Here is a 24989-nt window from a genome sequence, read left to right on the forward strand (position 1 = left end):
CATGCCTGTGTTCCCAGCACTTCGGGAGGCCAAGGCAGGAGGTTCACTTGAGGCCAGGAGTTGGAGACCAGCCTGGGCAACATAGCGAGACCTCGTCTCTACAAAAAATAAAAAAAATAGCTGTGTGTGATGGCATGCATGCCTGTGGTCCCAGCTACTCAGGAGGCTGAGGCTGAAGGATCACTTGAGCCCAGGTGCCATTGCATTCCAGCCTGGGTGACAGAATGAGATCCCTAAGTCTCTAAAAAATAAAATAGCCTAATTCACAGAAGCAAGGAGTAGAATAGTGGTTGCCGGGGGTGGAGGGAGGGAGAGGTGGCAAGCTACTGTTCAACAAAGTTTCAGTGACATAGGAGATCACTGGAAGGAAAACTGCAGCTTGTCACTCGTTCCTTGCTCAGGGCTATTCAGCAGGTTGGAGGCCAAGTCAGGAGTAGAAATCAGGCCTCCTGATCCCTCCCCATTCAGGGTGTTCCAAGATAGCATGCTGCTTCTGCAAATTTGTTACACACTGTAGCCAGAACCAAAGATCTCTCCAAAATTAAAGGTCTTTTAAGTAGCTGGGCCAAACCCACACTCACACCAGCCTAACTTCAGGAACTGGACTAGTCAGCATGATCTGGAAACTGACCAGCTGGTCCTGGGGAAGCCAGGGGGCCACTGTTGGGTCCCTCCTTCTCCCCTCGCTTGTCCTGGCAGGCACTCACTCTCCTCCGCCTCCTCTTCCTGCTCCTGGTGACAGCTGGGATAAAGAGTGAGCCACCTCTCCCTGAGTACCTGTCTCTGAGTTTTCCAGCAGCTGTTGAAGGCTGTGCTGGAAACCCCCACCTGTGTTCCCTGCCTGCCCCAGTGGTCCCCAGGGGACTTGGAGACTGTGTTCTCCTGGAGCCTAGTGCCCCATGTATCTGGGTTTCTGAGCACTCTCCCGTCTCCAGATGTGACTTCAGAATACTCCAGCTGGCCCCTTCATTGGGACCCTCAACACATGGAAGACTCACAAGGAAAATTTCCCCAGGGCTTGAAACAGCCATGGAAGGTGGCCCCTTCCTTGTGTATGGATGTGGGTTATTTTAGGGGGGCTGCGTGGCTGAAGAGGCTGGCGCATATGGGGCATCGGGGGCACCTCAGATGTAGCCTGTGACCTAGAGATGTTTATTGAGGCTGTGTGGGGATTCTGGGCACAGGAAACTGTGTGAACCAAACACACCCAGAGGTAGGAAAAAATAGAGTGGGCTTAAGGGATCACCTGGAGCTCCACGTGGCATGGAGGAGTGGTGGAGGGGACTGGGAACAGCCCTGAGCTGAGCCACAGGGGCCCCTTTCTGTAAGCACTGGGAGCCTCTGCAGCCACTCAAGGGTGCAGGTGACAGAAGGAGGCTGTGGGAATGGCTAGGAGGCTGGAGCTCAGAGTGAATGAGAGACAGGCCAGTCAAGGGTACAGGGAGGGTCAGAGCTTGGGTCCAAGATGAGGAGTGGGAAGCCTGGACTTCAGAGGCAGAGCAGTGTGGAGTGTGGGTGAGGCCCAGGCTGGAGGGAGTGGAGGGAGACACTGCTGAGAGACATCTGAGGAGGAGGGAGGTCTCAAGGAGGTGAGCACAGGGCATTCAGATTGGAGTGCCCAGTGACCACAGGTGCAGGGGGACAGGTGTGAACTGATGGGGGCGTGTGCCGAGCCAGACACAGAGGCTTTGGGGGCAAGGAGCTTGGCAAAGGACTGGCAGAGACCAGTGAAAGAAAGAGGTGGCTGTTAACATCAGGCTGCGCCATCTTAAAGGCCGAGCAGGTGTGGACCCAGGAGGCCTGTACACAGAGAGGGGAGGCAACGAGATAGGCATCTTGAGGTTGTTCCTTCCTCTCCCACAGGTAGGACATGGTGGGGAAGGATTGTGTGGACCCTGGGCATACTTGGGGACCATCCTGAGGGACAGGCCAAAAGGCCTGGGGTTCCCTGGCCTCTGTAATAATAAAGTGATGCTAATGCCTCACTCCCCTGTAGCTCTTTACTGATTATGAAGAGCTTTTCCATCCACAACCCTTTGCTGTCTTTGTGTGACAACCTCTGAAACAGTGGTTCTCAAAACTTTTTGGTCTCAGACCCACCTCCCCTCTTAAAAATGATTGAGGGCCCCAAAGAATTTTTGTTTCTGTGAATCACATCTCTGCGATGTTTACCACATTAGAGAGTAAATCAGAAAATTTTGAAACATCTTTTAATGCATTTTAAAATAACAAACCCATTACATGTTAATACAAGTGGCACTTTTATGCAAAAAGAAAAAAAAAACTCCGTTTTCTAAAACAATCAAGAAAAAACGGAGAAGAGTGACATTTTTACATTTTTACAAATATTAATGTCTGGCTGAACAGAAGGTAGCTGGATTCACCTATCCACTTCCCCACTCAGTTGGTTGGAATTGTTTTGGTTGACTTAAATGAATAATATCCAGGCTCATACAGATATGTAGTTGGAAAAGGGAGGACCTTACATACCTCAGAGGTTCTCAGGCTGCATTTTGGGAACTGATGTCCTAGAAGGAGGCTGAGCACCTAGTTTTACAGTTGGAAAAACTAAGGCATGGAGACAGAGGACCCGGATTCTTGACTCTTTGTGTGACCCACTGTCTAACACTGAGGTTCCCTGGAGGAAGAACTACCCCTCCCGACCTGCCCGGGTCCCAGAATAGCCAAGTGTTGAACCAGCTGGTTTGCTGGGGACCAGGGAGGAGGCCGGTAGCCCTGGGGACAGCTTCAGGCAGGGGCAGGTGGCCTGATGTTAACACCCGTAGCTTCAGCCTGAGAAATGCCATAGCAATAGCATGGGCCTTGGCACCCCCAGACCCCAAGCTCCTGGGAGGAGCCCTGTTCCCAGAAGCCTGTCCCTGGACGCTGCCGTCAGCCTCGGAGTTCATTTCCTGGTTAAACAAACATCTATATTAAATGGCCCAGTTGGGCAACGCCCAGAAGCAGTTTCTGCGTGCCTCTGGCACACAGCCTGCCAGGCCTCCCCGTTGGCCGCCTGGCGAAGACACATCCATCATCGCAGAGTCACTGAAGCAGGACTGCCCCGTGCGTCCCACCCAGAATCTGCACGTCTGGCAGGAGGGGCTGGGTGGGACGTGCAGAGGGGCCCGTGTCTGGACCCTACCAAAAGCCTGTCCTCGACAGCTTGGAGACTGTAACAGTGGTAATGATGGCAACTCCAGAAGTTTGGGTATGGTGTGACGGCTGCCATCCATCATCTGATCTCATCCTGGCAGGATAGGAACACCCACCTGTTTGCCAGATGAGGAAACGGAGGCATCTGAGAGGGGCTCGCCCACGGTCACACAGCCACCCATGGCCTTGTTTGGGGGAGGATCCAGGCATCTTGACTTCCAGCATAGTTGTCTTTGTGGCATTGTGGCCACGTTCTGAGGATCCGGAGTAAGGAAGCCTGAGTGCAGAGGGACAAGCCCAGGCTGCTCTGATGTGTGTCTGCTCTGATGAAAAGCGCAGCAGGATAAAAATGGGGCAGGGGCCCTTAACCAGGGGTGACGTTTTGCATCACCCCAAGCCCTAGGACATTTGGCAGTATCTAAAGACATTTTTGGTTGTCACAGTGGGGGTTGAGGGAGTGGAGGCTCCTATTGTCATCCAGTGGGTAGAAGCCAGGGATGCCATTAGTTATCCTGTAATACATAAGAACAGCTTGTACAGCAAAAACTATTCTTCAGAATGTCAACAGTCCAAGATGGAGAAACCCCGGGGTGCAAAATGATTTGGGGTGTTCTTTAGGTCAGGCAGTCATGGATGACTGTGCTGAGGTGGTGACTTTTGAGCAGAGACCTGAAAGAACCAGAAAATACAAATGAAAAGATCTGGGGAAGAGCATTGCAAGAAGAGGGAACAGCACATGCAGAGGCCCTGAGTCAGGAAGGCATCCTCAAGAAGCCAGTGTGTGAGACCGGGTTGGTTATTCTCTACCAGATCTCAGATGAAAACACTGAGGCTCAGAGATAGGGGCTCGCCAGAGGTCATACCATGGAACAGTGCTGGAGCTGGGTTTGAAATGGATGTGATTGATTCCAGAGTCCATTTGCTTTCCACTGTCTCTGCTGCTACTGTCAGAGGAGTGGCCCAGCCTTCATTTTGCAGTTAAGGCCTTTCCCCTACTCGATTCTATAAATTTTTTTTTCTTCTTCTATCCCTGGTTACTTGGTTTTGTTCCTGGCACCACCTCAGTGACAAAAACAACAAGGATAATGATGGCCAATAATTCCATAGTGCTTGCTGTGTGCCAGGCACAGTTCCAAGTGTGAGAGATTCTCTATGTAGATACCCATCTGATCCTTATGACATGCATATGTGCTGGATACTATTCTCCTACTGTGCCCATTTCACAGGTAAGAAAATTGAGGCACAGAGAGCTAAATGACTTGTTCAACAAATAAGAGTTAGAGGCAGGAAACTGCCTAGTTCCAAAGCCCATGCTTTTTTTTTTTTTTTTTTTTTTGAGACGGAGTCTCACACTGTCACCCAGGCTGGAGTGCAATGGCGCAATCTCGGCTCACTACAACCTCCGCCTCCTGCCTCAGCCTCCCGAGTAGCTGGGATCACATGTGCCCGCCACCATGCCCAGCTAATCTTTTTGTATTTTTAGTAGAGACGGGGTTTCACTGTGTTGGCCAGGCTGGTCTCGAACTCTTGACCTCATGATCCACCCGCCTTAGCCTCCCAAAGTGCTGGGATTACAGGCATGAGCCACTGTGCCTGGCCTCAGAGCCCATGCTTTTAACCACAACACTATGCAGTGACTTTCTCAGCAGTGATTTTCTCATCACTAGAGTGGATCACTCACTTGACGAGTGGCTCCTTAAGTTTAGTAACACACAAGGTTCAGCACAGAAGGGAATTTAGAGGTTAGTTTGTCCACATATGAGGAAACTGAGGCTTGACCTTGAAAGTGATTTGTATAGAGTTGTACCAGGAGGCAGGTGTTCCCAGCTGAGTGCCCTCTGCTCTGCCATGGGCCACCGCTGCCAGCCATGCCTGCACATTCACAGCCTCCCCCGTCTATTTCGTCAGGCCGCCACAGCATGTGTTTGCATCTCTGGATCCCAGCCACTAGTTGTGTCTGATATCCGGCAGGTTTGGGGCCACCCAGCAGGAGCCTGCTTGTGGCAGAAGGCCCAGGCATCTGTCTCAGCCCAGCCCATCCTTCCTGTTTATAGACATAATCTCAGTCTATTTCCAGATCATATAGGTGTGGAAGCTGGGGCTCACCATCTGAGGTCAGCCTGCAGAGTTAGTGCTTCCCAAGGGGAATGAATGTGCGCTCGCTCACTCACTCACTCCTCACTCACTCTTTCAGTCAACAAAGAGAACTACCATATGCTAAGCACTGGTCATGCAGAGGTGGGAGTTCCTGGTCCCTGCCCTCCTGGAGAGATGTAATTGTTTCACAGTAATGATAAGTGTCGTGAGAGGGGGATGCTCAGAAAGGATACCTAGCCCAGCCCGTTGAGCAGGGAGGATCAGGAGAGGCTTCTTGGAGGAGGTGCTGCCGTGGCTAAGTCTTATAGGATGACTGGGAGTTAGCCAGGTAGAGGAGGGGGAAAGGATGCTGAGGGAACAGCATGTACAAAAGCAAGAGAAAAGAGAGAATTCCTCAGTACAGGGAACCACAGGTTGCTCAAGATTGGTGGGGTCATGAAGTGGGATATAAAGGTCATGCCATCATCATGGCCACTGAGCATTTACTAAATGGCAGGTGCCATGCTGGGCGTTAGCTCAACAACCTTCAGAGTTAGGTGCTGTTAAAATCTGCATTTACAGCTGGGCTCAGTGGCTCACGCCTGTAATCTCAGCACTTTGGGAAGCCAAGGTGAGCGGATTGCTTGAGCCCAGGAGTTCAAGACCAGCCTTGAACTGGTCAATGTAATGGTCACTGTCTCTACAAAAAATTTTGAAAATTAGCCAGGTGTGGTGGTACATACCTATAGTCCCAGCTACTCAGGAGGCTGAGGTAGGAGGATCGCTTGAGCCTGAGAGTTCGAGTCTGCAGGGAACTGAGATCACGCCACTGCACTCCAGCCTGGGTGATAGAGCATGACCTTGTCTCAAATAAAATAAATACATTTTAAAAATAAAATAAAATCCACATTTCCAGATGAAGAAACTGAGGTGCAGAGAGGTTAAATAAGTTGTTGAAGAACATACAGGTAATGAGTGCCCGGAAATGGTCTGCGAAACGCTTGGAACTTGCCTCCAGCAGCATGGTGGCCTCCTCTAGAAACCACTGATGCCTGTCCCACCTGATTGCTCTCTTTCCTCCCACAGGTGGAAGGACAGTCCAGAGCCCTTGTCATCGCACAGGAACTGCTATCTTCAGAGAAAGCGTGAGTCCCCAAGGAGCTGCCTGTGGCCTTGAGCTTATAAACAAAACGTCACCCTCCTGGGCTTACACAGGATGGGGATTAATGCAGCCTCAACTCTCTTTCCCTCTGCAGATACGTGGAGATGCTCCAGCACTTAAATCTGGTGAGTTAATCATTTTAATTGTCCAAAACTAATTGCCCTTTTACAAGTCTGTGATATAAGAGGCAGGAAAGCAATGTGGAGACAGAGGTGATTTCCATTAACAGAGGCCTGGCAGCAGGCAAGCACTCACCGACGCTTTTCAGGGAAGTCCGTCTCCTGATTAATGTGCTTCCGGGGGCAGACAGCGGATGCGTCTCCTTGCTCAGGGATGGGGTGCATGGGGGCATGGTCTGAGGTTTTGCGCAGGTTGTTTGAGGTTTCCTTAGCCCTCTTGCTGAGAAAGGCAGGAAGAGGACAGTGGAGTGTTTCTGGGGATTGCTGTGTGTGAGTTTGTGTATGTGAGTTTGTGTACCTGTGTGTGTGTGATGTTTATGTTCGTATGGAGAAGGTGTCTGCCTGGTGACAGAGCAGCTGAAGGTATCAAGAGTCTTCCTCAGTCTCCTTAGTGTCAGGGCGGTAGTGCCTGAGCTGGTGGTGAGGGGCTCCTTTGGGCTTTCAGAGGAAAGGAGGCCAGACTTGGGGACAGCCTGAACATCAGGCACTGCTCCCCTTCGTAACTCACAGGACAGCTTGCAGAGTGTCCCTTTGCAGTCAGCTCAGTTCAGTTCAGCAGACATTGTTTTGAGCTCTCGCTGCATAACAAGAACTGGAGAATGGGAAGACAGGTCAGACAGGGCCCTTCCCCAGGAGCTGTCTGGCCAGCAAAGGGGACGGATGAGGGGGGTGACCAACAGCATTGGGCAGGCTTCCCTGAGGAGGTGATGTTAAGGGCTAGGCCATAGGGAAGCGTGAGAAGAGGGCACAGCAAAGACTCAGGAAGTAGGGGACCATGGCAGACTCGGGCTTCCTGCTCCCTTGAGCTCTCTCTGGGCCACTTGCACTCTTGCCATGGTTGAGCATTGGGTTCTATGGTGCTTTGAATCATTCATCATCTCTAAGAATGTCAGAGCTGGGAATGTGCACCTGGACATTTTGTAGGTGGTGATGTGGAAGCCCAGAGGAGGTGACATGGCCCGCGTCACACAGTGGTGGAGCCAGGACAAGCACCAGGTCTCCTGGCTCCCAGGCCACTCCCCTCGCATTCACTGGGTGTTCCTGGCTGCCTTGGGAGCTCCATGGGGCAGGGACCATCTCTGGGTGTACCAGAGCACTCAACATCAAGCCAGGCCTCTTGCTGAACCCAGCTGAGGTCCCTGTCAGCAATGTCACCCTGGCATCACATCCCCACGTGAGCTGTTAGCAGCCAGGACCCCAGGAGGGCGGATAGAGCACTACTCTGGTCTGGTGCTCTCGGCCCCTCATTTTTGTGCCCTCAGGATGAAAGCCTTGTGTGCACTCTTGAACCCCAAAGCCCTCAAGTATGAAATGCACCAGCCCCCATTCAGCTTTTATACCTAAAAGATCTATTTGGCAAAGGCCTGAAGGATCAGTTTCCCATTTTTTTTTTTAACTTCTCTCTCCCTTATTTCTGGGCTGACAGCATGACAGAGGGGCTGGGCAATTTTGTTTTATGACTTCATAAGAGGGTTTTAACTGGGAAACTTGCATCTATGTTTGCCCTGCTTCCTGCCAGTTGGAAAGACATTGAAGCCCCTGGTAATCCATAATAAGATCCTGAGGATGGGGTGAAGGGAGAGCCCATAAAAGTCATCACTCAGGCCAGGCGCGGTGGCTCATGCCTGTAATCTCAGCACTTTGGGAGGCCGAGGTGGGCTGATCACCTGAGATCAGGAGTTCGAGACCAGCCTGGCCAACATGGTGAAACCCCATCTCTACTGAAAATACAAAAATTAGCCGGGCATGGTGGTGGGCACTTGTAATCCCAGCTACTCAGGAGGCTAAGACAGGAGAATCACTTGAACCCAGGAGAAGGAGGTTGCAGTGAGCCGAGATGGTGCCACTGCACTCCAGCCTGGGTGACAGAGGGAGACTCTGTCTGAAAAAAAAAAAAAGTCACCACTTAGAGGTTGGTTGCAGGAAGTTGTGGTCTGGAGCTGTATTTTAACGTATCAGTGCTTACAGGGATGGGGGGGCAGACATCTCCCAGTGTGACTCCAGGTCCTAGCTAGGGACATGAGTCTTAAAGGAGACCCATAGACTTTGGGGCACTCTCCACCACTCCCCGGCTTCGAATCTATCCCTGGTTGCTAAGCTTGGCAAGTTCTTCAGAATTTCTTCTTAGAGATTGGTGCTGTCGAGATCCCAAGGCTGTCCAGTGATGAGGAGGAGCTGACGGAGTCCCCCAAATCTCCCCAGCAGGAAGGGTCCTGGGTTCATTGTGCTATTGTTATTGGGGGCGGGGAGTGGCCTTCTGTGTTTGAGGTGTAGCTCTGTGCTTGTCACATGGTAGCTATAGCTAACTCAGTGGCTGCCATGAATTCTAGTCATCCTGATGGCCACAGTCCTGGGTTTGTGTAGCCTATGGGCCCCATAGGAATGGAGTTTACATTTTTAAACATTTGTGAAAAAAGACAAAGGAGAATATGCGACTGAGACCACATGTGGGTCACAAAGCTTAAAATATTTATCATCTGGCCCCTTACAGAAAAAGCTCACTGACTTCTGGTTTAACGGCTGCCTTCCATCCTTCCAGGAACCCAGTCATAAGAACTTTCCTCACCTGCCCATCTGTCAGTCTCTACCCGTCCACCTAGCCAGCCAGACTTTCACCCAGTCATCTGTCCTTTCATCTCTTCATGCATCAAGTGACACCACCATGCACCCATTCACTCTCAATTAATCTACTACTCAGATGTCTACCCACCTATCCAGCCATCCGTCCATTCCTCATCTACCCATCCAAACAGCAATCCATCCATTCATCTATCCATCTGAATTGACCATTCATTCTGGAAACATCACAGGATGTTTACTGTAGGCACTGAAATAGGCCTTGGAGCCCCAAAGCTGAATAAGGCTCAGAACCTGCCCTTGAGTAGGTTTCCTTTTGCAGGGAGAGAGGGTGGAGGTGGGGAGGAGAAATCAATATGTGAACAGACAATTTACATTACCCCGTGTAAGTATAATTTGCAGAACTGTAGTTTTGTGCAGAATCTGCAGGGGCATGAGGGAGGGAAAGACATATGCAGGAAGGTTTGCGGAAGAGGTGCCACTGAGATGGACTCTCGGAGTTCACCAGGCCAGGGTAGTGGTGGAAGAGGGTGTGTAAAGTAAGGGAGTCAGCATGAGCAAATGCTCACAGGCTGATGGTATGTTTGGAGAATGACACATCATCGCACATGGTTAGAACATAGAAAATTTTGGAAAGCCAGGTAGGAGGTAGGATCGGGGATCAAGTAATGGATCCCCAAATAAGGCTAGGACCAGATCGAGAAGTATCAAAAATGCTGGGCCAAGGACCTTATGCCTTTCCTTGTACATGGTGAACAGCTAGAGATTTTGAACAGGTGTGGCACCTGGACACCTTCTATCTTCTGTTTTTTCATCTAAAACAAGTCTCTCCTAGAAGAAGCCAAAAGTTCCTACCAATCCCTCCTTTGGGCTAAGGCATTCAGAAGGCCTGTTCAGAAGCCAGTTTGCTGATTGGGAGATAACTCTGGAAGTTGTCACCATCCTGCCCCAGGAGAAGTTTCCCCACACAGGAGGCCCACATGACCTGGCCCCTGTCCACCTCTCTGGCAGTACCTCCTTTACTGTTTACTTCATCACTGCCTTCAGCCACACTGGCCTTCTTTCTGTTCTTCAGATACTGCGAATGCATTCACATCTCACAGTTTTGCTCTTCCGTCTGCTGGAAGGTCCTACCCCGATCTTCCCATTCAGGTCTCAGCTCAAGTGTTACCACTTCAAACTACTGGTGCCCCAGAACTTAGTGGCATAAGACAACCATGCTGTTATGCTCACAGACTCTCTGGACTAGAAATTTCGACAGGGCACGGTGGTGGGAGTTGGTCTCTGTTCCATGATGTCTGGGGCCTCAGCTGGAAGACTTAAAGACTGGGGGTGACCTGATGGCTAGGAGCTGGGATCACCTGGAGGTGTCTTCATGTAGGCAGCCGAAGGCCCATGGGAAGTGACCAACTCAGCATTCCACTGGAGGCTATATGATCAAACAGCAAACTGTTTATCATGAGTGCAGGATGTGGGCAAACTCATGACTGTGCCTGCCGACAAAAAGTTTGCTGGAGGCATTCACTCCCTGTCGCTGAGGTTATCTACCGCGACATCTAGAGAAAGCAGTCTTGCAAGCCTACTCTGGACCGAACAGCTGACCCCTTCTTCCACCTCCCTCCTCACTATCTCTTTTGCCTAATAAATACAGAGGGCTGTGTAAAGCTCAGGGCCCTTGTCCACTAGAGGCAAGGTGACCCCTTCTTCCAAATATACTCTTTTGACTCATATCTTTTATTCCCACATTCGCCCCCTTTGTTCAGTCCCTCTAGGTCTGTGCAGGTTACATAGTAGACAAAAGAGTATATTTGGAAGAAGGGGTCAGGGGGCACCTTGCCTCTAGTGGACAAGGGCCCAGAGCTTTACACAGCCCTCTGTATTTATTAGGCAAAACAGATAGTGAGAAGAGAGGTGGAAGAAGGGGTCAGCTGTTCGGTCCAGAGTAGGCTTGCAAGACTGCTTTCTCTAGATATTGCGGTAGATAACCTCAGTGCCAGGGAGTGATTGCCTCCAGCAAACCTTCTGTCCGCAGGTGCAGTCGTGAGTTTGCCCACATTCTGCATTCATGATAAACAGTTTGCTCTTTGATCATATAGCCTCCAGCGGAATGCTGAGTTGGTCATGTCCCACGGGCCTTCGGCTCCCTCATCTTCACTCACACATCAGGTGGTTGAGGCTGGCTGTTGTCCGAGACTTAAGCTACGAGGTTGGCCAGAACACTTATCTGTGGCCACTCCATGTGGTCTCTGCCTACACGAGTTTGGGCTTCTGCACAGCATGGTGGCTGGGTTCTAAGAGTAAGTGTCCCAAGAGAGCAGGTAGAAGTGCATGGCATTTTTATGATCTAGCCTTGGAAGTCCTTAATAGCACCACTTCCACCATACCCTATGAGTTAAGACAGTCACAAAGGTCTACCCAGGTTCAACGGGAGGGGACATAGTCTCTCCTATTCAATGGGAGGAATATCGAGCTCACATTGTATAAAGACCATTGAGATAGGAGATATTGTTATGGGTGTTTTTGGAAAAGACAGTCTACTACAGAAGTTTTTCCTAAACATTCTGTGTTGGTTAGGAATTGTGTTTGACTGCTAGTAACAAAAACTCAATTACCATGGCTTAAGTAATTTAGAGATTCTTCTTTCATGTGAAATAAATCCAGAAGCAGGCGATCCAGGTCAAATCTGGCAACTCCACACAGTCTCAGGGACTAAAGTTCCATCTGCAGCATCCATTTCCAAGGTTTCTCATGAACACAGGTTGGCTGCTGCAGTTTTAACCATTGCATCTATATCCCAGGCAGGAAGAAGGAGAAAGGTAGAAAAGCAACAGGTCATGCCTCCCAGCTGGGTTAGTCCCCTGAAAGCTTCACTTGTCAAACTTCTCCTTTCATATCCTTGGGTACTCCTAGTTGCAGAGGACGCTGAGTGAAAGCTGGGTTCATCTTGGTGGCTCTGCTTCTTGTGTGTTCATCCTGGGGCCTGGGCTGAAGGGGCAGCACACACCCCGGGAAGCTCTTCCCATGGCGATGGCAGGAGAAACAGCAGAGGGCTTCTTAGAATCAAGTTCACAACTGGCACATCATCCTTTCCCCACACACCCCAGTGGCAGCAGCAGGTGCCATGGCCAGGCCCAAAGGCGTAAGGGGCAGGGACGTGCTCTCCCCTCCGATGAGGCTGTGGCAAGGGTGTGGACACGGGGAGGGTGACACACGGTGGGTGTACTTCCCTCCTCTGCACTCCCTCTCACACCTCGTTTTCTTCACACCACCTTTCCCTGTTTGAAATTACCTAATTTATGTATTTGTGACTGGTTATGTTGTGTTTTCATTTTCATGCGGCTCACAATACTTTCTATTAATAATCCCCTTTGTGATTTCTTCTTTGACCCATGGATTATTTAAAACTGCGTCGTGTAACTTCCAAGTATTTGTGTGTTTCCCACATCTCCTGCTGCTGATTTCTAATTTATCCTTCTGCTAATCCCATTGTGGTTGGAAAACATATTTTGTATGGTTTCAGTCCTTTTAAATTTACTTCAATGTATTTTATGGCCCAGCATACGCCCTAGCCTACCTGGAGAATGTTCCATGTGTATTTGAGAAGGATGGGCCCTCTGCTCTTGTTGAGTGGGGTGTTCTGTAGATGCTGCATAGGTCGAGCTGACAGATCCTGTTGAGTCTTCTGCATCCTCACTTTTTGTCTATTGTTGAGAGAGGCGTACTGACCTCTCAGCCGTGATTATTGGGTTGTATGTCTCTCCGTCAGTTGTCAGCTTTTGCTTCATGTGTTTTGGGGCTCTTTTTGGGTGCTTGTTTGCTGTCTGCCTTCATCACTAAACTCTGAGCTCCTTGAGGGCAAAGAGCTGGACCCGTACCCTTGTTCCCAGTGGCTTGTGATGCCTGGTACACAGCTGATGCTCAGTATGTATCCAGTGAATGAGTGATGGTGGAGCAAGTTCTCCTCCCAGCAGTCCTATCCTTTCTTCAGTCAAAAAAAACTTCCTGCCAGGCATGGGGGTGCATGCCTGTAGTCTTAGCTACTTGGGAGGCTGAGGCAGGAGAATCACTTGAGCTCAGGTTGCAGTGTACCTTGATCGTACCTGTAAATAGCCACTGCATTCCAGCCTCAGCAACATAGCAAGACCCTGTCCCTAAAAAAAAAAAAATTAAAATAAGAAAATAAACTTCCTGAGCACCTGGTCTGGGTGACATATCAGGGAGTGATGGCAGGGAAAGTCTCCGCCCTCAAGGCACTGATGGTCTAGAGAGAGAGATTGGCATGAAAAAGAACAATAGTAACGCAGTGGTGGGGGGTATACAGAGGTTTAGGGACTCGAAGGAGGCGTCCAGCCCAGTCTTCTTGGAGTTAGAGAGGGATGCCCAGAGGAAAATGTGTTGAATAGCCAGGTGGGGGTGCAGTGAAGAAGGCTGTGCCTGGCAACAGGATCAACATTTGCAAAGGCCCAGAGGTCAGTTAAGAATGGCACATTTAGGCCTGGTACGGTGGCTCACACCTGAAGTCCCAACAATTTGGGAGACCAAGGCGGGAAGATTGTTTAAGGCCAGGAGTTTGAGACCAGCCTGGGAAACATAGTGAGACCCCATCACTACAAAAAAAAAAAATTTTTTTTTAGCCAGACATGGTGGCTCATGCCTGTAATCCCAGCTACTTGGGAGGCTGAGGTGGGAGGATCACTTGAGCTTAGGAGTTTCAGGCTGCAGTGAGCTATGAGCATACCACTGTGCTCCAGCCTGGGTGACAGAGTGAGATCTTTTCTCAAAAAAAAAAACAAAACAAAAACAAAAACAAAAACAAAAAACAAAACAAAAAAAAACAGATGCTCAGATTCCGCCCTCAGAGATTTTTACTTAATTGATCTGTAACAGCCTAATCATTGACGTACCAGACATTAAGCACAGTCGTGAACAAAGCTGAGCAAATCTGAAGTCGAAAATAAGTGAATGAGGCACACTGCTCTCTCTTAGTTAGAGGGGAGGTAACAGAAACATGCAGGATACCTGAATAGTCTGACAATGCAGTATTTTGTTGCTTTTTCAGACTGGCATACATGTAACCCAGCCCCAGCTGTGCAGTAGGTGCCCAGGAGGGCTAAAGGCCTCTGGCTAAACATGGCGTATTTTCTAAGAACCTCCATTTTGCTCCAGATACATAATTTTAAATAAGTTAAACTAGATATGGATATATTTCAGAGACTAATGTAAAATATGCATTCTTTTTTTAAAGTTAAAGTAATAGACTTCAAAGACATTTCTGAGATTAGAGTAGCACCCTTCAGGCTCTGACCCCAAATTTCTGGAGTAGGACACTTGAGAGGCCCATAGGACTGACTGCTGAAGTAACCCAAGAGGGCCTCATGAAGGAGGTGGTCTTAAAGTAGCTTTGAAAGATCAGCAAGATGTATATTGGATGATGGAAGTGCAGAACAAAGACACAGAGGCTGGAGAAGAGGATTCATAGAAAGCAGTAGTTCTCAAAGCATAGTCTTCAGACCAGCAGCGTCAGCATCACCTGGGAAATTGTGAGAAATGAAAATTATCCCGCCCCAGCCAAGACCTGCAGAATGGAAACTCAGGCGGAATGGAGGATGGGCAGCAATCTGTGTTTTCCTAAGCCTGGCAGGTAATTTGGATGCACACTCAAATTGGAGAACCATTGTTACACAGGAGTGAACAGTCAGCTGCAGAAGTAGCTGCACCAGCTCCTGCAGGGACATGGTCACCAGGCCAAGGAGTTTAACTTGGTGCTGAGGGCAGGCGGGGCCACGAAGAGTTTGGAGGAGAGGTGAAAAAAATGGGGAGCCCTTGCTTGTCTTCCCTCCCCCAGGGACGTATGTTTGTACACTTGTAACTCTCGCCCGGATAGAACATTTCCATCATCCCAGAAGATTCCTGTCATACCCTCCCAAAGGTTACCACTGTTTTGCTCTCTGTCACATGAGATTGGTTTAGCTTGTTCTTGGATGGAATGGAATCATAAATTAGATACTGTTATGTGTCTGGCTGCTTTAGCTCAACAGTCTGTGAGATTTAGCCAGCTGTTCACGGGTATCAGTGTTCTTTGGTAGGGATAGCCTATAGTCGGGTTGTCTGTGCTGTGCATGAACACGTGGATGGCTTCCAGTTTTAGAAAGCTGCTGTGAACATCACCATAAACACCTGAAGTCATTTCTCCTTGGTATTTACCCAGGAGAGGAATTGCAGAGTCACAGGATAAGCATAGACATAGCTTTACTAGAAACTGCCAGATAGGTTTACAAAGAGGTTAAAACAATATATATTCCCCCTCCAGTGTATGAGACCAGTGTTTGTTCCACACTCTTGCCAACATGTTGGTATTGTCGGCCTCTGTACTTGTGGCCATTCTGCCGATTGAGTAGTGGTGTCTCCCTGTGGCTTAATTTGTATTTCCCTGATGATTAATAAAACGGAATCCTTCGTTCTGTTTATTAGCCATTTGGGAACGCTTTTGAATGTTTCTTTTGCTTTTTTTAAAAAAAAATTGAGGTATCTTTTTTGTATTGCTCTTAGAAGCTCTTTAAGTATTCTGGACACAAGTCCACCTTCAGATCTGGGGATTATGCATATTCTCTCAATCTGTGACTTCCTTACCCAGTTTTTTTTAACAGCTTCATTGAGATATAAATCTCATATTGTACATTTCAGCCCTTCGAAGTGTAAAATTTCATGGTTTTCAGTATATTCTCAGCGTTACACGATCATTGCACACACGGCCACACACTCCGCCTGAACCGTACTGCAGCCCTCAGCTCCTCTTCCGCCTCAGGACCTTTGCACCTGGCATTCCTTCTTCCTGAGATGCTTACCTCTTGTCTCAGCATAGGCGCTGCCTCCTTGGAAGGCTTTCCCATGGCCAAGCCAGGTCTCCCTTCTCTGGTGTGCTGGGTCCTATGCTTTTCCCCATCACAACATAGGCCCCTGTGTTGAAATAGTCTTTTTACTCATGGCTTTGGAACAATTACCCAGATTGCAAACTTTCTGAGGGCAGAAGTGCATCTCTCCATGCTCCCACTGTTTCCTCCGGGCTTGGTGCAAAGCAGGCACTCCGAATATTTGCTGTATGAATAAAGGAATGAGGACGGGTGCCTCCTACCCACTTCCTCCCTCTCAGATGGCTGCCAGGACCCCCAGGTATGATGATGGGCCCAAGTTGATGAGTTGATGAGACAGCAGAACCCTTTCAGGGAGTGATGGATGGTGAGGCTGGCACTCAGCACTTCCAGCTGGTGCATGAGTTTTAAGAACGGATGTTTGTGGCAATTCTGATTACGTGCTAGTTTTTGAAATGAGTCATGTTGGTGGTGGCCATCCTGCCCATTGGGACTGAGTCGATTCAGTGAGAATTAATTACAGACGAGAAACCAGCTTGCAGAGCAATTAATATTTAAGCTCCCTGGAGAGTGTTGCAAATACAGCCGATCTTGTCTTTGCCCGTTCTTCCTTTTCTCTCCCAACACTGTACAATTGACAAAGCAGTTATAATCATCAGGAAGAGCCTCTCTGCAGCCTCCTGCTATACTTTGTGGTACTGTTATCCCCATTTTACAGGTGAGGAAATTGAGACTCAGACAGGTGACAGCTTGCCCAGTCGTCCAATACCCTATCTAGCATCTGGGCTTGCACCCAGCCCAGAACAAATGAGAGTGTGTTGAAAGCCCCTTGTCAGACAATGCCCACACAAGAGAGATCGTTGACCTCATCAGTATACAGGGCTGTTTTTCTTTCTTTTCCTGGGATGCCAGGGCTCAGAAGAGCCTGCAGGGCTGGAGGCTGGGTCCTAAATATGGAAACTCACAGGGAAAGAGTTGGGAGTCCTCCTGCCCCAGGTCAGCAGGGAAACCTCCACCCCAGGCTCAGAATGACCCCAGTACCCCAGAGCCAGCTGTGGCAGAAGTCAGAATTACCCACCACCTCCATCCAGCCGCCCTCTGCACCTGCTGCCCTACTCACAACCCTCACCTCCCGTGCCCTCTAAAACATGCTTTCAGGAAAGGCTCTGATAGCTCCTGTACAAGGACATTCAGTTTCTCTTTACAGCTTAGCCATGTGGCTTCCTCATAGGAACACACATACCTTCATCCCAGAGAGTCCATTCGTTAGTTCAAGACTCAGCCCCTTGAGGGTTTCTGACCTTCACGTTGGGGCTAGAGGTTTCCCAAGACCTTGAATTGTGCTGGACTGGGGCTGGCCAGTCTCAGGCAGGAACCAGCTCATCCTTCCTCCTTGGGACTGCAAGCCAGAGTGGGCCACCCTCCTCGTGTCCTCCCCGTAGTTCCGGGCAGAGCAGGCTATCAGCAGGAGGTCAGCACAGGACAGGATGAGGTGTTCAGGAAGCACAGACCTTTTTAAACTCCACATCTGCTCTCCTTGTCTGATGGCGCAGGCACACGCCTCTGGGCAGATGTTGGAGGCACAGTGCGAGGGGGTCTCTCAGTCTCTACATCTCACCCTGGAGCCCTCCTTCCTTCTCCCTTCATGCCCCCTTCCTCCTTCCCTCCTTCTCTTCCTCTCACTCTCCCCTTCTCTCTCTCTCTCTTTCTTTTTCTCTCTTTCTCCCTCTCTCTCATACCTGTTCACTGGATCTGTTTCCTTGTTTTTCTTTTTCTCTCCCCGTTTCCCTCTCTGTCCCATCCCACCTCCCTGTCCTCTTTTCTACCCCTCACTGTTCCCCTGCAGGGAGGGGTAGAAAAGCCTCTGGCCTTCACTTGGGGAGAGAAGGCCAGAAAGGCTTCCTGGAGGAAGGGCTGTCCATCCTCTCTCTCAGGCACTTTCTACTTTTCAATCCTTGTATACAAAAGACCTTTTTTTTTTTATTTTTTTGTTTTTTTGAGACAGGGTCTAGCTCTATCACCCAGGCTGGAGTGTAGTGGCACTATCACAACTCACTGCAGTCTCGACCTCCCAGATTCAAATGATCCTCCCACCTCAGCGTCCCAAGTAGCTGGAACTATAGGCGTGCACCACCATGCCTGGAGAATTTTTTATGTTTTTGGCAGAGTCTCGCCACGTTGCCCAGGCTGGTCTCCATCCAACTCTTAGGCTCAAGCGATCCTCCCGTGTTGGCCTTTGAAGGTGCTGGGATTACAGATGTGAACCACTGCATCTGGCCTAAAGAAGATCTTTCCAGCAGTAGAAACTGTCCAGCAGGCCGGGCGCGGTGGCTCATGCCTGTAATCCTAGCACTTTGGGAGGCCGAGGCGGGCAGATCACCTGAGGTCAGGAGTTTGAGACCAGCCTTGCCAACATGGTGAAACTCTGTCTCTACTAAAAATACAAAAATTTAGCCAGGCGTGGCAGCAGGTGCCTGTAATCGCAGGTATTCAGAAGGCTGAGACAGGAGAATCACTTGGACCTGGGAGGCAGAGGTTGCCGTGAGCCAAGATCATGCCATTGCACTCCAGACTGGGCAAAAAGAGCAAAAATCCATCTCAAAAAAAAAAAAAAAAAGAAAGAAAGAAAACTGTCTAGTAGTGGGGTGAAATGTCTTGCCCCATAGTCCAGCTCCCCATCAGGGAGACAATCCAACAAGGTAGAGGAATCATCTTTCCTGAGTGTTGAGGGTGATTTGAACTTCTCCATTTGGGCAAGAGTGCATGATCTCTGACCCTGGGATTTTCCCAATATGCATTGCTCCACAGCTCAAGGTGGTTTCAGGATTCCCTGTCCCCACCCCAGCCGTGTATTTACAGCTGTAGAGCTAGGCCTCATGCAAGAGCAAATGTATTTGAAGATAAAATATTTTTCTTGTGAGAAAGAAATCTTTATAAATTTTTATTCTTTAATTTATTAAAAAATGCATCATAGATGTACATAGTTTCAGGGTATGTGATCATTTAATATGTTTATATAATTTGTAAAGAGCAAATCAGTGTACTTGGAATATTTATCACCTTAAATATTTGTCTTTATGCTGGAAACATTCAAATTATTCTCTTCTAGTTATTTTATTTATTTATTTATTATGTATTTATTTTTTAGAGGCAGAGTCTCACTCTGTCACCCAGGTTGGAGTGCAGTGACACGACCATAGCTCACTGCAGCCTGGAACTCCTGGGCTCAAGCAATCTTCCTGCTTCAGCAAATACCTGGAACCACAGTGATGCGCCAACAAGCCCAGCTAACCTTTTAAATTTTTTGTAAAGACGGAGTCTCAATATATTGCCCAGGGTAGTCTTGAACTCCTGACTTCAAGTAGTCCTCCGGCCTTGGCTTCCCAAAGTGCTGGGATTATAGGTGTGAGCCACCATGCCTGGCCTCTTCTAGCTATTTCAAAATGTATAGTCCATTATTGTAAACTATAGTTGCCGTACTGATTTATCTAATATTCAGTCTTATTTCTTTTTCTTTCTTTTCTTTTCGTTTTTTTTTTTTTTTTGAGACAGAGTCTCTCTCTGTTGCCCAAGCTGGAGTGCAGTGGCCGTGCAATCTCAGCTCATTGCAACCTCTGCCTCCCAGGTTCAAGCGATTCTCCTGCCTCAGCCTCTTGAGTAGCTGGGATTACAGGCACCGGCCATCACACCTGGCTAATTTTTGTATTTTTATTAGAGACAGGGTCTCACCATGTTGGTCTGGTTGGTCTCGAACTCCTGACCTCAGGTGATCTACCTGCCTCTGCCTCCCAAAGTGCTGGGATTACAGGTATGAACCACTGTGGCCGGCCTTATTTCTTTTATCAAAATGTATATCTGCACCCATTAATCATCCTGTCTTCATTGCCACCCCCTTCCCACCTCTGGTAACCACCAGCCTACTTTCTATCTTCATGAGATCCACTTTTTTAGCTACCACATATGAGTGGGAACATGCGATATTTGTCTTTCTGTGCTTGGTTTATTCACTTAAGATAATGACTTTCAGTTCCATCCATGTTGCTGCAGATGACAGGACTTCATCCTTTTTTATGGCTGAATACTATTCCATTGTGTATATATGCCACATTTTCCTTATCCATTCATCTATCTGTTGAGGTGTACTTAGGTTGAATCCATACTTTAGTTATTGTGAATAGTGCTGCGAAAAACAAGGGGGTGCAGCTATCTTTTTGATGTATTCGGTTTTCTTTCTTTTAAATATCTACTCAGTAGTGGAATTGCTAGAGCATTTGTTAGTTCTTTTTTTTTTTTTTTTTTTAATCCTTTTTTGAGACAGGGTCTCATTCTGTCACCCAGGCTGGAGTGCAGTGACATGGAGTGCAATCATGGCTCACTGCAGGACTGACCTCCTGGGCTCAAGCAATCCTCCTGCCTCAGCTTCCTGAGTAGCTGAGACCACAGGCGCAGGTCCAGCTAATTTTTTTTTTTTTTTTTAGATACAAGATCTTGCTATGTTGCCCAGACTGGTCTTGAACTCCTGGCCTCAAGTGATCCTCCCAGTAGTTCTATTTTTAGTGTTTTAGGAACCTTCATACTGTTCTCCATAGTGGCTGTACTATTTTACATTCTCACTGACAAGAGTTCCCCTTTCTCTGCATCTTTGCCAACATCTGTCATTGCGTGTCTTTTTGATAAAAGCCATTTTAACAGGGGTGAGATGATACCTTGTTGTAGTTTTGGTTTGCATTTCTCTGATGATTATGATGTTGAGCTTTTTTCATATACCTATTGACCATTTGTATGTCTTCTTTAGAGAAATATCTGTTTAGATCTTTTGCCCATTTTTAAAATCGGATTATTTGGGCTTTTTTGCTGTTTGAGTTGTGTGAGCTCCTTATATATTTTGGTTGTTAATCCTTTGTCAGATGAATAGGTTGTACGTATTTTCTCTCATTCTGTGGGTTGTCTCTTTGTTGATTGTTTCCTTTGCTGTGCAGAAACTTTTTAGACTGATGTAGTCCCATTTGTCTATTTTCGCTTTGGTTGCCTGTGCTTTTGAGGTCTTATGCAGAAAATCTTCCCCTAGTCCAATGTTCTAGGGTATTTCCCCAATGTTTTCTTCTAGTTGCATCATAGTTGGAGGTCTTAGATTTAAGTCTTTAATCCATTTTGATTTGGCTTTTGTGTATAGTGATAGATAGAGGTCTAGTGTCATTCTTCTGCATTTAGTTATTTAGTTTTCCGAGCACCATTTATGGAAGAGACTGTCCTTTCCCCAGTGTATATTCTTGGAACCTTTGTCAAAGATGAGTTGGCTGTGATTGTGTGGATTTATATCTGGGTTCACAGACAACAAGATCTGTTTTTTGTTTTGTTTTTTTGTTTGTTTGTTTTATGAGACAGGATCTTGCTCTGTCACCCAGGCTGGAGTGCAGTGGTGCAATCAGAGTTTACTGCAGGCTTGACTTCCCGAGCTCAAGTGATCCTCCCAGCCTCTCAAATAGCTGGGACCGCAGGCACCTGCCACCCTATCCTGCTAATTTTTGTATTTTTTGTAGAGATGGGGTTTTGCCATGTTGCCTAGGCTGATCTCAAACTCATAGGTGCAAGCGATCCCTCATCCTTGGCCCTAAGTGCTGATATTAAAGTGCTGATATAAAAGCCGACAAGATGTTATACTCAGAAAAAGCTGAAGACTCCACCAAGAAACTAATAGAACTGATAAACAAATTCAGCAAAGTTGCAGAATACAGAGTCAGCATACAAAAATCAGTAGCATTTCCATATACCCAAAGTGAACAATCTAAAAAAGAAATCAAGAAAGCAATCCCATTTATCATAGCTACAAAGGATATAAAATACCTAGGAATCAATTTAACCAAAGAAGTGAAAGATCTGTACAAGGAAAACCATAAAACACTGATGAAAGAAATTGAAGAGGACACAGACAAAAATGAGAAGATGTTCCATGCTCATGGATTAGAAGAACTAATATTGCTAAAATGACAATACTACCCAAGGCAGTTTATAAATCCAATACAATCCCTATCAAAATACCAATGACATTCTTCACAAAAATAGAAAAAAAGTCCTATGATTTATATGGAATCACAAAAGACCCCCAACAGCCAAAGCAATCCCAAATAAAAAGAACAAAGCTGGAAGCATGACACTACCTGACTTCAAAATTTACTTCGAAGTTTTAGTCTCCAAGTCAGCATAGTACTTGCATTAAAAACAGGATACATGGAACAGACTAGAGAACCCAGATGTAACTTTTTTTTTTTTTTTTTTGAGACGGAGTTTTGTTCTTCTTCCCCAGGCTGGAGTGCAATGGCGCGATCTCGGCTCACTGCACCCTCTGCCTCCTGGGTTCAAGCGATTCTCGTGCCTCAGCCTCCCGAGTAGCTGGGATTACAGGCATGCGCCACCACACCCAGCTAATTTTTGTATTTTTAGTAGAGACAGGGTTTCTCCATGTTGGTCAGGCTGGTCTTGAACTCCTGACCTCAGGTGATCTGCCTGCCTCAGCCTCCCAAAGTGCTGGGATTATAGGTGTGAGCCACTGTGCCCAGCTCCCAGATATAACTTTTATATTTATTAAATTGAGTTTAGTTTTAGAAGTACATTAATCATGATAGATTTTAGAAAATAGAAACAAGAAGATTAACAGTCATTCCTAATTCTGTACTCGTGACACAGCCACTCTGCATGTCGTCCTGTTTTCTTTGAGCTTTCTCCTCTGCTCACTTTTTACACAGTATATCAGGGTGTGGAAACAGCTCTGCACCCCTTCTTGATTGCTGAACACTATGATGTGAATATTTCTACATAGCCACCACCTTTATCATTTTTAGTGACTGCTTAATATACCATAGGGTGGATGCCTATAATTTCCTTAGACTTCGTTTTGAAACAACATAGCTCATGAACCTCTTCAAAGATGAATAATGAGAAAGCAAAACCTTCTGCTTCGTTATAGAAGGAATTACCCAATCTCTCCCCTATCTTGTAAAAGAAGAGTGTTCACCACGTGGCCACAACGAGAGGAGAGTGAGTGTGTGTTGAGCCCTGCTCTGTGCCAGGCGTTGGGTTGGGTGCTCTTTGGGTGTCAGCTCAGGCAGCCCTATGGTCGCCAGGTGCATGTGGTCATCTCTGCTTTGTAGTTGAGACTGTTGGGTCTGGAGACACTGGCTTAAGGCTCACTGCTGTCTTCACAGAGGCCAGGGCTCCAAAGCCCCAGGGGAAATCTGCCAAGGAGGACTTGTGCTCAGTCCTATCAACCTGTGGGTAACAGGCCTTTTGGTGTTTCAGGTTTTCCATGGAGCTGTCATGAGGGCCTTGGATGACATGGACCATGAAGGCAGAGACACATTGGCCCGGGAGGAGCTGAGGCAGGGCCTGAGTGAACTCCCAGCCATCCACGACCTTCATCAAGGCATCCTGGAGGAGCTGGAGGAAAAGCTGTCAAATTGGTGAGCAGTCCCTGGACCCCGAGGTTCCACTTTTGTTGCATTGGGGGAATGGAGACGGATAAAAACACCACCATATGAAATGGTATCTCCATTTGATGGATGGGAAAGCCGAACTCCGAAGTGTTAAGTCGTTTGCTCAAAGTAAAACAACTGTGCAAGGGTTGAGCTGGGATCTGCACCCAGGGATATGACTCCAGGCCCCCTGCTTCTAACCCTGCATTGGTTACAAGGCTGAGTTCTCACTGTCCCATCCCCATTCCTGGCTGCAGGGAGAGCCAGCAGAAGGTAGCTGACGTCTTCCTGGCCCGGGAGCAGGGGTTTGATCACCACGCCACTCACATCCTGCAGTTCGACAGGTACCTAGGTCTGCTCAGTGAGAATTGCCTCCACTCTCCCCGGCTGGCAGCTGCTGTCCGTGAATTTGAGGTGGGTCCCTTGGTCCTCTGAGACCCTGCTGTAAGGATGCAGGGGTTGAGGTGGGCGAAGGGCTTAATGCAAATCAATGGGACATCTTGGTAGGTGTGGGGCTGGGGAGCAGACAGGGAAGACCTGGCCAGAGGGATGAGAGGATGACCCATCAGGAAGGAGAACCCAGAATCCAGAACATCCACTGTTGGGCAGCAGATGACAGTGCAGTGAGTGCCACCCAGTAAGGGTCTCAGGGTAGTTTTCTTGTCTCAGTTGAAAAGCACCAACCAAGCCAGAGCCCCAGCCGTGGAGTGTTCAAGGAAATTCCCAACACTAGCCACAAACTGGGGATCTAGTTTTCCTGGGCAGAAAAAGGGAGAGCTTTCCTCCATTGCTAACATTAAGAGCAGAGCAGGGACTAGGAGAGGCTTGATACTGAGTGTAGCACCAACTGGGAGCATGATGGAGTGAGCAGTTACAGCAGGGCCGGGCTAATCCAGGAGGGCTTCCCACAGGAGGAGAACCTGGTTTTGGAGATGAGGGAGAAGTTCAGCTGGCCCGGGAAGAGGTGTGGATGGGACAGTGTATATGGGCTGCTGTGAGCATGGTGCCCTCAGGAGGGGTTTCTGATAAGGTTTTTCCTTCCCTGTCTTGAGAGCAGCAGAGTGTACAAGGAGGCAGCCAGACTGCGAAGCATCGGCTGCTGCGGGTGGTTCAACGCCTCTTCCAGTACCAAGTGCTCCTCACAGGTGGGCCCCACAGGAGGTCAATGGGGACTGAGGTAGCAGGGCAGGGAAGGCCCCTGAGGAGGGGTGGAGGGGACTGTGGTGACCTTGCCTCTGACCATGTCAGGCAGATGTTGGGGAAGGGTGACCTCTGCCATCACCTTTCCCTCCAGTTGAGCTTTGAGCCCTCTGAACCACCTCCTGCCACCTTAGAACGCTCCCTCCAGTGGCCACCCCTGATCCTAAAACACAAAAACCCAACGACACCCCTCCCCAGCTTGCACTTCCTCCTTGCCTCAGCCGGCCATCTCCTCATTTCACTGAAGCCACGCCTGTTATCAAAGTCCTCGTGGCCATATGAGTGGACATTTTCAGCCTTG

The 24989-nt window shown here is 48.3% G+C and overlaps 1 protein-coding gene across 1 annotated transcript in view; it reads left to right on the top strand.

Moving 5' to 3' along the window:
- FGD5 (FYVE, RhoGEF and PH domain containing 5) overlaps positions 1-24989 on the top strand; it is a 124215-nt gene that overhangs the window by 63642 nt on the left and 35584 nt on the right. The window contains exons 4-8 of the mRNA XM_031009545.3: positions 6319-6377; positions 6489-6519; positions 23316-23476; positions 23746-23902; positions 24546-24633. Coding sequence (XP_030865405.3) covers positions 6319-6377; positions 6489-6519; positions 23316-23476; positions 23746-23902; positions 24546-24633 — 496 coding nt within the window. The remainder of the gene's footprint in view (positions 1-6318; positions 6378-6488; positions 6520-23315; positions 23477-23745; positions 23903-24545; positions 24634-24989) is intronic.

This window comes from Gorilla gorilla, chromosome 2, assembly GCF_029281585.2.
Source record: "Gorilla gorilla gorilla isolate KB3781 chromosome 2, NHGRI_mGorGor1-v2.1_pri, whole genome shotgun sequence".
Taxonomy (NCBI): domain Eukaryota; kingdom Metazoa; phylum Chordata; class Mammalia; order Primates; family Hominidae; genus Gorilla; species Gorilla gorilla.